The 12,725-nt window shown below is 43.8% G+C and overlaps 2 protein-coding genes across 3 annotated transcripts in view; one reads left to right on the top strand and one right to left on the bottom strand.

Annotated features, from left to right (window-relative positions):
• LOC138973674 (chitin deacetylase 7-like) overlaps nucleotides 1-12,725 on the top strand; it is a 144,258-nt gene that overhangs the window by 23,365 nt on the left and 108,168 nt on the right. The gene's annotated exons all lie outside the window — the stretch shown is intronic.
• Nucleotides 1-12,725, bottom strand: part of LOC138973663 (nephrin-like) — a 63,383-nt gene that overhangs the window by 17,255 nt on the left and 33,403 nt on the right. Inside the window, exons 7-18 of one of the 2 annotated variants that reach the window (XM_070346392.1) lie at nucleotides 11,411-11,716; nucleotides 10,736-10,861; nucleotides 9,544-9,714; nucleotides 8,912-9,214; nucleotides 7,242-7,511; nucleotides 6,585-6,866; nucleotides 5,788-5,906; nucleotides 4,419-4,602; nucleotides 3,359-3,547; nucleotides 2,777-2,875; nucleotides 1,465-1,608; nucleotides 415-578 (exon numbers count right to left, since the gene is read on the bottom strand). In XM_070346392.1, the coding sequence (XP_070202493.1) occupies nucleotides 415-578; nucleotides 1,465-1,608; nucleotides 2,777-2,875; nucleotides 3,359-3,547; nucleotides 4,419-4,602; nucleotides 5,788-5,906; nucleotides 6,585-6,866; nucleotides 7,242-7,511; nucleotides 8,912-9,214; nucleotides 9,544-9,714; nucleotides 10,736-10,861; nucleotides 11,411-11,716 (2,357 nt within the window). Of the gene's footprint in view, nucleotides 1-414; nucleotides 579-1,464; nucleotides 1,627-2,776; nucleotides 2,876-3,358; nucleotides 3,548-4,418; nucleotides 4,603-5,787; nucleotides 5,907-6,584; nucleotides 6,867-7,241; nucleotides 7,512-8,911; nucleotides 9,215-9,543; nucleotides 9,715-10,735; nucleotides 10,862-11,410; nucleotides 11,717-12,725 lie in introns of both variants that reach the window. The other variant, XM_070346391.1, reaches the window with a different exon arrangement.

Below are 12,725 nucleotides of genomic sequence, written 5' to 3'. Positions count from 1 at the left end.
GACGATGCTACGAGTATACGGTCTTGCTGCGTTGCATTGCGTTCAGTTTCATTCTGTGAGTTCGACAGCTACTTGACTAAATGTTGTATTTTCGCCTTACGCGACTTGTTGGTGCTGTGTTTGTGACTTGGAAGAAGGATTTCTTTGAACTTTACACACTTCAGAAGGTACTGACTGCTACTCAACAGGTAAGAACATGCACTTATCATACAACACACACAATTTTATGTGTCTACAACTATTAGTTGCAGAGTTGGAAGCGCTTTAGTGAAGTACCCATCAGATTTGCACTGCAGTGCCAAAACCCTCCAGGCTGGAGAGGCTGCTGAGCCTGCACTGCAGTCAGGGCTGATAGGGTTAAATTGGCGTGGTCTGAAAGAGGGGTTCCACTGTATTCACAAGAATGCAGTTTACCTCGTACTCCCTGTTGTAGTCGTCCGAGAAGTCGTCCATACTCTTGTCGTAGGTTCCGTAACTCCTGGTATCGTCGGAGGCGGCCACCGGGTACATTGCCGCCTCTGCCTTGTTTGTTCCGTACAGCTCGAACGTGTTGGTGTGGCTTGTGGTGTCGCTGCCGTCTGTGGAAACAAACCGGAGAAATAAGGCCATGAAGAAGAAAAAACAATGTTTCCGATTCCTGGACTGACCCTATTTTTTCTTCCTAACGGTAGAACTATTTTGATCCTGCTGACAAAGATCTGATAAACAAAGGGAAATAAGTGCTCTAAATGCACACGTAGACATAGACAACTTTATTATCTCAAGATGAGAAACTCGGGTGTGGGGTATCACAGCATTACAACATAAAACGTAAGAACATAAAACAGTCATAATCCTTTCATGCATAGCGTTATTTAAACCGTATGGAGGCGCAAACAGTCAACTCATAACAAATAAGATTAGGATAATAGTGTCGAAATAAATCTCTCTCTCTCTCTCCCTCTCGTGTGATGGAGTGAGTGAGAGAACTTATGCGGAACCAATCTCTTTTGTTTGTTTGTTTGTTTGTTTGTTTGCTTAACGCCCAGCCGACCACGAAGGGCCATATCAGGGTGGTGCTGCTTTTGACATATAACGTGTGCCACACACAAGACAGAAGTCGCAGCACAGGCTTCATGTCTCACCCAGTCACATTATTCTGACACCGGACCAACCAGTCCTAGCACTAACCCCATAATGCCAGACGCCAGGCGGAGCAGCCACTAGATTGCCAATTTTAAAGTCTTTGGTATGACCCGGCCGGGGTTCAAACCCACGACCTCCAGATCACGGGGCGGACGCCTTACCACTAGGCCAACCGTGCCGGTAACCAATCTCTTGGCGCCTGAGAGAATAACAAGCATTGAAATGAACACGAGTGGATTTTTACATGTTACATGACTGTTTTTATCCCGCCATTTAGGCAGTATACGCCAATTTTGGAGGGGAGGGGGGGGTGGTAAATAATGATATGAAATCACTCACTCTCGAGTCGTTTGCGTCGTCGTCGCACGAAGAAGAGGATGAGGCCGACATTGAGCGTGAGGAGGAAGACGCCAACGATACAGACGACGAGAATGATGATGACGGGGACCTCGTCCGACCCCTGCAGCTCCGACGTGGAGATATCTGCTGGAGGAATCACACCTGTAAAACAACACCCTCCTGCTGCAGCTTTCTCGTCTAAAATCTACAGGGAATATTGCTCTCCTTTTTTATATTTAGTCAAGTTTTGATTTTTTTTTGTGGTCAAAGCTTTTTTCCCCCAAAAAAAGTCCATTATTCCTGTAATTACTTTATTAATTAATTAATTAATTTATTTATTTTGTATTATACATTTTCTTCCATTTGACAGTTGTCAGTGCATCATTCCACTTTCTGATGAAGAATTTTATACATGTACATCTAGATTGACGGACGGACGACTCGGGTGAGTACATAGACTCACTTTTGCTTCGCATGTGAGTCAAAAATGGAGGTAAATTTACAGAGGTTTTTGAACAGAAAGTGTGAGAAACCAGGGTACTTAAAGGGAGGGAGTCTTAACCCCTTCACTGCCCAGCACCTACTAGATACGTGGTCATGTTTGGTTTGTCATACTTTTTCAGGACATTTGTGAAAACTAAATGGGAGGTAACCACTGTCCAACTTCTTGTAGGGGTTTAAACACAGTTCTTTCCCATTGACCATTCAGATAAGTTAGAACCACGTGGTAAAGACATTTTCAGAAGTTTTTTCCGATCTATAAGATTCAAAATGGCGGCCAAAAGTCGGACATCAACTCGTAGACCTGTTTTCAAATGATACAGTGTTCTGGAAACTCTACAAGAAGTGATTTATGGATTACCACACTGAAGAATACTGTTATGGGCTGTAATGTGAATACCTGATGTTTGACCAGTTTTAGCTGTGTTTTCTGCGGTTTTACGTGCTGCAGTTTGTGTGTGAAAGTTTGGAAAATGTAATTTTTGACAAAAATGGTCATTATATCGATATTTACTATAACAATCACAAACAAAGTCCAATGATCATGTTATCAGATAATAGCCAAGGTTGTAAGCAAACCACATGCCAAAGATCTAAGAGATATCTCAATAAATGATTGAGCAGTGAACAGATTAGTGAACAGATTAGTGAACCTACCGAAGAAAGCGAAATTTGCCCTGGCGCACAGCAATACCAAAATGCTGTTATACTGTGGCAGTGAAGGGGTTAAAGAGGGGGGAGAGGGAGACGGAGGGGGCTTAAAATGGGGGGTTCCACTGTAATCATGACAAAGGATTGATAAGATACTGACTGGAAGTCTTGGCGACAATGCCGTGCGCCTGGAACTGGCTCTCCCCCAGGCTGTTGAAGGCCAGCACCGTCATCTCGTACTCTGTGCCCAGCTTCAGTCCTACACAGAAAACAAGCAAGTGTAAAACAAGGCCAGCACCGTCATCTCGTACTCTGTGCCCAGCTTCAGTCCTACATCACACACAAAACAAGCAAGTGTAAAATTGGGGTGGGGTGCGAAATTTGTTTTGCAAAGTTTAGGTCAAGGCAGTGGAAGATTACATGAAAGGTCACTTTATTTTGTTGTTGTTTAAATTGCAATGTTCAGTTTTTGACATCATAACAACATTGACAAATACATCGACCAAATGGTCTTTATAATGAAGAGACAAGCAAATTGCCAAGTCCTAATATCATATCTGCGTGTGTTTTTTTCCAACTGAATTTGCTTTTGAGCTGAAAATAATACGCTACAGTAATATGCATGCACACCATACCTTTTACTGGTGAAGTTTACAGTCACAAATATATCGACCCAACGGTCACTTTACGAAAGGTCACTTTACATATGACCAGTCAAAAGCAACGTACGTGCTTAACGTACCTGTGATGGTGAACATGGTTTTAGCTGGGGAGGGCACGTCCACATAGATGTATCCCCGTGCCTCCGTGGGTTTGTAGCGAATGCGGAAAGACTGGTCCAGCCCTCCGTTAAAGCCCGGCTTCCAGCGAATGGTGATGCTGTTGTGTGTAGCATTCACAAACTGAAGGTCGTATGGTGAGTCAGGTTTGCCTGTGGAATCATTTTAAAATAAACGTTAACAGAAGAACATTCCCCTGGCCACCGGCCTCCCTCCAAATATCTACGACAAAATTAAACCCTCCCTCCCCCACACATACACATCAGAGCATTGTATTCATAAAGCTCGATCATTCTTCACCCCTGTCCATGCAGCTGTACTATAGTTCTTCACTTAAAAAATATAGACATCGAGTCAACAGCTCTATTCCATTTCTGCTTCTACAAATACTTTTAATGACACTGTTTGCTGATAAACAAAACATGCTAAAACAGTTCCATATTAGATATCCCCACCCTCAGCCCCAATGAATTGTTCGAACACCAAAATTGAACTGCATAAACATTTAAGTTTGGTGCCCATGCAGGCAGATTTCAATCACACAAACAACCGCACGCAGACAGTGAGACAGACACACTGCCAGACAAATTATGACACAAACAACCGCACGCAGACAGTGAGACAGACACACTGCCAGACAAATTATGACACAAACAACCGCACGCAGACATTGAGACAGACACACTGACAGATTATCACACAGACGTTCGCAGACAGTTAGACAGCCACACTGACACAAATTATGACACAAACAACCGCACGCAGACAGTGAGACAGACAGATTATCACACAAACGTTCGCATACAGTGAGACAGACACACTGACAGACAGATTATCACACAAACAAACATATGCAGACAGTGAGACAGACACACAGGCAGACAGATTATCACACAAACAACTGCACGCAGACAGTGAGACAGACACACTGACAGACAGATTATCACACAAACATACACAAACATGCAGACACACTGACAGACTGAGCTAAATTAAAGCAATGTGTTATCACTGGATACTTACTTGTTCCATGAAGCGCAATCTGGAAGCTGTCAGAGCCCTTGGTGTTGGTGGCGTTGCAGTTGTAGATCCCATAATCCTCCCTGGCCACATTACGCACTTGGAGCGTGCCCGTGTAGTGCACCAATTGACTCTTGTCCAGACGCGTCTGATACTTGCTGTTGGACGTGTCTATAGGCGTGCTCTCCTGTTGGATATGCAGTGTGGACATTATAATTTGTAAGGCCAAAACCCGAAACAAGTAGACTGCTAACGTTCCAAATCAAGAATCAACAAGTCGCGTAAAAGCAAAATTACTGCATTTAGTCAACCCGTCGAACTTAAAAGAATAAAATTAACGCACTCCATTTTTCTTGACAAAATGTAAAAAAAAAGATGTAATTGCGACGACCATCTTTGGGACATTCTAAGATATTACCCACAGCAACATTTTTTTATTTTTGTTCTGTCGTGTCTCTTCTTTGTTAATTGTGACCCTCCAACACAAAATGAGTCACATGTCACCTCGTGCGGTTCTGCGCTAGGCTTAATATAAGTTTGGGGGGTGTCTGGTAACAGTGTGCATGTGAGGGTCACCTTAGTCACAGGCTTGTAACTCAAACAGTTTTCACTCTTTTTTAAAACAGTTTTCACCACTGGATGGAGCATAAAAAACTCTTTAGAAACATGTAAAAATATGAAAATCATGCAAAGGTGACATGCGACTCGTTCTGTGGTGGAGGGTCACATTTATTCTCTTTAAAGGCCGTTAGGTCGAGGTTCTTGTGAACGTGTAGAGCGACCCTGCAACGTGCCATGCTACGGGTCCCCATGCATGCATCCAACACAAGTGATCGTCTTGCAAATCAATCAATCAATCAATCAATGACGCTTATATCGCGCATATTCCGTGGGTACAGTTCTAGGCGCTCTGCAGTGATGCCGTGTGAGATGAAATTTTATACGGCCAGTAGATTGCAGCCATTTCGGCGCATATTTACCTTTCACGGCCTATTATTCCAAGTCACACGGGTATAGGTAGACAATTATTAACTGTGCCTAAGCAATTTTGCCAGGAAAGACCCTTTTGTCAATCGTGGGATCTTTAACGTGCACACCCAATGTAGTGTACACGGGGGGAGGGTTCGGACACCGAAGAGAGTCTGCACACAAAGTTGACTCTGAAATAAATTTCCGCCGAACCTGGGATCGAACTCACGCTGACAGCGGCCAACTGAATACAAATCCAGCGCGCTACCAACTGAGCTATATCCCCGCCCGCAAATGAGAGGCTTTACGTTGCGAAAAGGTGTGGTGTCACCAACTGGCAGTAAAAGCGTTTGAAAAAATGTAAAAACACACATACACACACACACACATCACTAGCACTGACCTTGTACCAGGTGAAGCTGATGTCAGGTGCTCCCTCCGCCCTACATGTCAGTGTAGCAGTCTGTCCTTTCTCGCTCGCTGCTTTAGAGTTCTCTGGTGATTTGTCTATGATTGGTGCATCTGCACATTAGATTGGAATCACAAATTCATTATACAAACATACAATTTCTTAAAAAAAGAAAAGAGAAAAAAACACCATCAAAAACAAGGATATCGATCTTGCCGTTTTTCAAACTTGCGGTGACGCTCTCTTTCACACGCTAGATCAGCCTGATTGCGCTGCAGATTTATGCTATGGGTGAGCTCTGTTAATTACTAAGACTAAAAAAAATTAACTGATGTGAAAAACGTGAAATACCATTCAAATTAGGCACCTTTTTGACGGTTATAAATGAGACATGTTGTCAATATAAACGCAATTTTTGAGGGTAGGTGTTACAGGGCAAGGACCAATGACGTCATACCCAAATATTGCTCAAATCCTATAAAGGCAGATCTTCAAATACACATATGTTTCGGACCAAAACACTGCTGTTTAACATCTACACTTACTACCACTGAAAACAATATCCCTAACTTTTTGTGTTCAGTGTACAGAAATGAAACCAAACACAAGTTTTAAAATCTCAACAGAATCAAAGGACACACTATAATCACAACATGAAAGATGATCCAGAATAATTCATCTTGTGTTGTATTTTCTTCCAATGATTGTACAGCGCTTTGAGCAGGGTTAAATCCTGGATACATGCGCTTTAGAAATATCATGCATTATTATTATAAAAAATATCTACTCACACTTCACAATCAGTTTAGCATTCCTGGTGGCTGGTTCCCCGATTCCATTATCAGCCACGCACTTGAAGTTTCCCGTGTCGCCTCGCACCAACTCGTAGACCGTGAGGTACGACTTGCGGCCATCAAGACGCTGCTTGCTTTTGGCATTCATGTCGTAACCCGTGCGAGTCCAGGTGATCATGTCAGGTGTGACCGGGTTGGCGTCCACCACACACTCAAAGAAGGCCGTGCCCCCTTCGTCTTCCAACACTCTGCTGGTGATGTCCACTATAGTTGCTGGGTCTGGTGAAGAAAAAAGAAGAAAATGATTCCCCATGAAACAAGAAGAACAATTATACTCATGTGACTCACCTTTGTCAGTTGTACATGAATCGGAAAGAAATCATCTGCTGTAACATACACAAAATAAAAATAAATAAAAAATCTTCATAAAACGAGAATAACAAATGCTCATAGGACTGCTTCGTCAGTTGTACATGAATCTGAATGAAATCATCTGCTGTAACACAGAAAGAAGAAAAAACAACAACAAAAACAGACCCCTAACAGACAGATAAAATGATAACAATCCATGATTTTACCTCAGCTATATATCTACTTTGAACTTTGCACTGGTCCAACCAACCAACCAACCCCCCCTCCTGTATACAAACTCACATTTGACGTTGATAGAGAAGTTGAAGGTAGCGGAACCCTGGTCGTTCTCCGCCTTGACGGTGAAGTTTCCCCCGTCCGTCTTCCTGATGCGCGAGATCCTCAGCATGCCCGAGGACAGCCTGAAGCGTGAAATGCTGGCCTGCACGCCCTCGCGGTAGAGAGTGTAGCTGACGTAGGAAGGGTTGGCGTAGGCTGTGAAGTTGAGGTTGCGGCTGTCACCTGCCGTCAGGTCCATGGATGTTGGCACGGGGTTGACGAACTCTGGCGGGACTGAAATAAACACAAACAAAATTGTTGTCAAGCCAATCAACGGGCTGAAATACAGATGTACAAAATTGCTGTTAGGTCAAGCTAAATCAAAGGGCTAAAATAAACAAGTTTGAAATTTCTTTGATCTGATACACAAAGAGAATTAAAAGCATTCTAAATAAGTATGGGATGTGCAGTGGAGCAAGTGAGAGTTTTCTTTATTTTGGTGTTTAACGTCGTTTTTAACCACGAAGGTTATATCGCGACGGGGGAAGGGGGGAGATGCGATAGAGCCATGCACTTGTCAATTGTTTCTTGTTCACAAAAGCACTAATCAAAAATTTGCTCCAGGGGCTTGCAACGTAGTACAATGTATTACCTTACTGGGAGAATGCAAGTTTCCAGTACAAAGGACTTAACATTTCTTACATACTGCTTGACTAAAATCTTTACAAAAATTGACTACATTCTATACAAGAAACACTTAACAAGGGTAAAAAGAGAAACAGAATCCGTTAGTCGCCTCTTACGACATGCTGGGGAGCATCGGGTAAATTCTTCCCCCTAACCCGCGGGGGAGCAAGTGAGAGTGATGTGGAACCAAGCTCCTGGCACCTCAGAGAATAACATAGCATTGCATGAAATGAACAATTATTAGCGACTTTCATCATCAAGTTTTGACATTTCTGTGGTATCAAATCAACAAATTCAAAGCACAATTCTTTCTGTTTTCAGTTTGTGACGGATAACTTAAATAAATCTGTTTATATTTACCCAATAGTCATCTGCTCAAATTGCCTAGTCAAACAGACTCTCATATCCCCAAACCATCACCAACCCCACTTGCCGTTTGTTTGTTTGTATGTTCCGACACGAAGAGCCATATCAGGGCGGTGCTGCTTTGACATATAACGTGCGCCACACACAAGACAGAAGTTGCAGCACAGGCTTCATGTCTCACCCAGTCACATTATTCTGACACCGGACCAACCAGTCCTAGCACTAACCCCATATTGCCAGACGCCAGGCGGAACAGCCACTAGATTGCCAATTTTAAAGTCTTAGGTATGACCCGGCCTGGGTTCGAACCCACGACCTCCCGATCACGGGGCGGACGCCTTACCACTAGGCCAACCGTGCCGGTCCCCACTTGCCGTCCAGCTCCCCTCATCACAATATAAACACTGCAAACACAATACAGATAAATTAACCTGCCTTTGCGACCACTTCTTTGTAACAACCGCCTTCCTTCTACAACCACTCCAAACAATCTTGGACAAGTTTGTGTCCATATAATTCACTTTTCTACAGCGACCACTTGTCTGTAACGTCAATTTTTAATTGGTCCTTTTGGAGATCTTTATAAACAGGTTCGACTGTACGACCAAGCAACCAACAGTAACACAAAAATCTCCACTCACACAAAACAGTCAGCGTAATAGCATCGTTTACAGCCAACCCCAGCAGAGTGTTGGTCGCCCGGCAACCATACACGGCATTGTGGTCCGAGGACGTCGGGATAAAATGCAGAACGTTGGTCGTGTTCTTCCCACCGTGCTCTGCATTCACCACACCGCGGTTAACTCCCTGGATGCGTTTACCTCCCTTGACCCAGAGAATCTCGGCGGCAGGATTGCTGGAGGAGCTAACGCACGTCAGATTCATGCCCTGTCCGGCTCGCGGCTGATTGGTGGAGGCTGTGATGGTCACTGACGTGGGTGGGACTGTAAGGAACACAAGGATATAATGAAGGAAAATAAGACATGAAACAATTGCAGTGCAGTGGACCCCCCCCCCCCCCCCCCCCCCCAACCCCTCGTAAAATCTAAAACAAAATAATCAGGTCTTATAAAGGAAGAAGTCTTAAAATAGGGGTAAAGTAATAGAGGTTAAAAACTCTTGCATGTCAAAACTACAGGAGGATTGACAGGCAAGGTGTTAGACCATTGCGTCTGATAAAAAAAATATGCCTCAGTGAGTGAACACCGAGACCTGAGTACAACACTGCTTGTGCCTAAATGCCAAAGAAAATCCTTTTTCAGAAGTGACTTACACAGGACTGTGAGAGTGACGGTGTCGACAAGCGGTGTATTCCCGGTGGCAGCATTAGTGGCGGTGCATTTGTACACAGCACCGTTGTCATCCGGTCTGGCCACGATGCCGATCTCGGACTGTGCGATGTTGCCGATGACCTTGTACACCGCGTCGTTCAGTAACTGGTCGTCTGAAAATACAAGTTTTTGTGAAAGATGAAAACAACAAAATGTTCAAGTATGCAACTTAAGCAAAAGAACAATAATGGTGACTGCATGCCTGCCTGTGAGGTCAAAATTGTTGCTAATTGTAACTTTTTTGTCTTTATTCACACATAAGAACAGTACTTTTTTGTCTTTTTATTATGCAACTTTATCTAAATTATATCCACCATTCACATCACAGGAGGCAGAATAAAAATAAAAAGAACGCCCAAAAACTGCAACCTGCCTTCACAGATACAAACTTCACAGACATCCAGTGAAACGTGACAATGTGTCGATCATTCCCACTGTTGAGGAGACAACTGGTGGTTCTGTAATAATAAATACTGGGCTGAGTAATTCCCCCTTGCCCAGTTCGACAAGCATGGTGAGAAAGGTGATCAAATCCCTTCCTTTCATTTCATTTTCATTTTCATTACTTTATTGTCCCATCGCTGGGAAATTCGGGTCGCTTCCTCCCAGTGGAAAGCTAGCAGCAACGGAGTCGCGCTACCCAAGTGTCTGCGTGTTTAGGTGTATTCAGCCACCTGCACTTATGGCAGAATGACCAAGGTCTTTTACGTGCCATTGTGATGACACGGGGGTGGGACATGGCTTCCGTCTCTGGGTCTGCACATAAAGTTGACCCGTGTCCGTCCCGGCCCGAATTCGAACCTGCGACCTTTCGATCACAAGTCCAGTGCTCTACCAACTGAGCTACCGGGCCCCCCGCCACGACCTGTCATAATTTTGGTCTTTTGCTGAGAGAATACCGTAAAATTGCAACCATGCATCCACTAAGATTCAACAGCGACTTCAAATGCTCATCAAAACAGCGAGATGCACCGAATTAGAAAAAATTAAGCCAATTGTGAAGCTGCTATAGGAAATGATGAAGACTAAAGAGATAGATGCAGGATTAATGAAAAGCAACTTTGAAATTCATCTCCATGTTGAAACATACAGAGAGTACGTGTGAGTGCACTGCTGAACAGGGTGGTAACTTACTCTTGTACCACTTGAGGACGGCCTCAGGGTTGCCGCCGACAGAGATGCACGTCATTCGCTCCAGCTCGTTGGCACGGATGGAGGCGCCCTCTGTGTAGCCCGAGATGGTCGGGGGGTTGGGGGGATCTGCAAGGTAAATTGAGCAACTGCAAATACACCATTGAACAAGATCTTGGTATTTATTTTATCTTTTTTTGTTTTTTAATTAAAGTTACAAAAATTAAACCTTTTTTTCCATTTTTTTTATAAATGTCTTTGATGACGTCATATCCAGCTTTTTGTGAAAGTTGAAGCGGCACTGTCACGCCCTCATTTTCCAACCAATTTCGTTTACATTTTGGTCAAGTAATCTTTAACGAAGGCCGGACTTTGGTATTGCATTTCAGCTTGGAGGCTTAACAATTAATTATCGGGTTTGCTCATTAAAGTTGACATGAAAATAAAGTTTTTGCAAACAGATTCAAAATTGATTGCATCGTATTCTTCATCGAATTCTGAATCTGAAAACATATACACATATATATGTCATGTTTGCTCTGAAAATGTGAGTCTTAAAAAACGGGGGGAAATTTTAAGAGGCTATGAACAGAAAAACTGAGAAACAAAAGGTCTTAAAAGGAAGTTTTTTATTTGGGTTAGGGCCCCACTGTACCAAAACAAGAACAATCAACTTACACAGCACACTGAGCGTGACGGTATCCGCCACGGTCTGACCCACATCGTTGGTGGCCTGACACGTGTAGATCACGTTGTGCTCCTGATGCGACAGGGTCACGCTGACCTCCGACCTGGTCACGAACCCGCCCAGCGGCGACACCTGGTAGGTGTTGGTGACGTCGTTGTCGGGGATCTGACGGCCACGAGCGAACCAGGTGATGGTGGAGCGAGGGTTGGAGTTGGAGGAAACACAGGTGAGGTCAACGGTGTCACCTGCCCGTAGCGGCCCCTGGCCGCCCGAGATGGTCACTCTCTGGGGTGGGACTGAAAGCAGAGTTGAGGGTTTTTACATTGAGTCAAGGGTGGTTTTTTTTGTAAGAATAAACAGCACGCTTTCCTGTCGGAGGTTTCACTTCAGATGGGAAGGTCAAGAAGAGACGTCTCTTTTGTAAAATCAGTGTCTTATTTCATTAACTGAACAAAATAAATGCTTTAACTCATTGTCTCCCAGGTACGGATATATCCGTACCCACTCATATGGCTCTATCTGACCAGGTACGGATATATCCGCTCAGACTGTTAGCTTCAGTCGCTTCCTGTAACGTCGATCTAACGCCTGCATTCCAGCGTGTTGATACACAGTTACTACACAGTTACTACAATTCTGAGTGACCTGCTGCAGCACAGCTGGTCTCGGCTAAAAAAAACGTGGTCAACATAGGTGGGGTAGAAAGTGTTAATGAGATACAAAATCGACTAAAAACCAAGACGTCTTTTTTTACCTAGCTTCTTCCAAAATGAAAATTCTGACGTCAAAGCAAAACAAAGTTTGACCAGACGTCACAATTTAAACAGTAGCGCCACGATACAATTCAGTCGCTTTTTGCCTGTGTGTCTCGGGGAAATGACAGTTTTGAGAAAGAAGTTTGTTTCCGAGACTTTTTCGTATTACTAGGATTGCGAAGTTACTTCTAAGGTCACTGCTAGGCTATGCATGTATCCAGGGATGGCCAAATATCAAAATGTTAACTTGCCAGCCGGGCGAGTAACTGTATGAAAGTCACTAGCCCACCAGAAATGTTGCTACCATATAGTAGCTGCATCTGCTTTGAAACTCGATATGACAACCAAAAATATTGCGTTTGACCAGAATTTTCACTGGCCAGCAGGGCGAGTTGCCAAGCGGTTTCTACTAGCCCGTCGGATTTTTTACTCGCCCCTGGCGATCGAACGGACGATTTCGCCATCCCTTTGTATCGGTATTGTGTCTCATTAGGCCTAAAAAAAAATAGGTGTGGTTACGGTAACCCGACCTACCCTATTTTTAGGGGCC

The sequence above is a fragment of the Littorina saxatilis genome, linkage group LG8, assembly GCF_037325665.1.
Source record: "Littorina saxatilis isolate snail1 linkage group LG8, US_GU_Lsax_2.0, whole genome shotgun sequence".
Taxonomy (NCBI): Eukaryota; Metazoa; Mollusca; class Gastropoda; order Littorinimorpha; family Littorinidae; genus Littorina; species Littorina saxatilis.
This window is presented reverse-complemented; position numbering and strand designations above follow the sequence as displayed.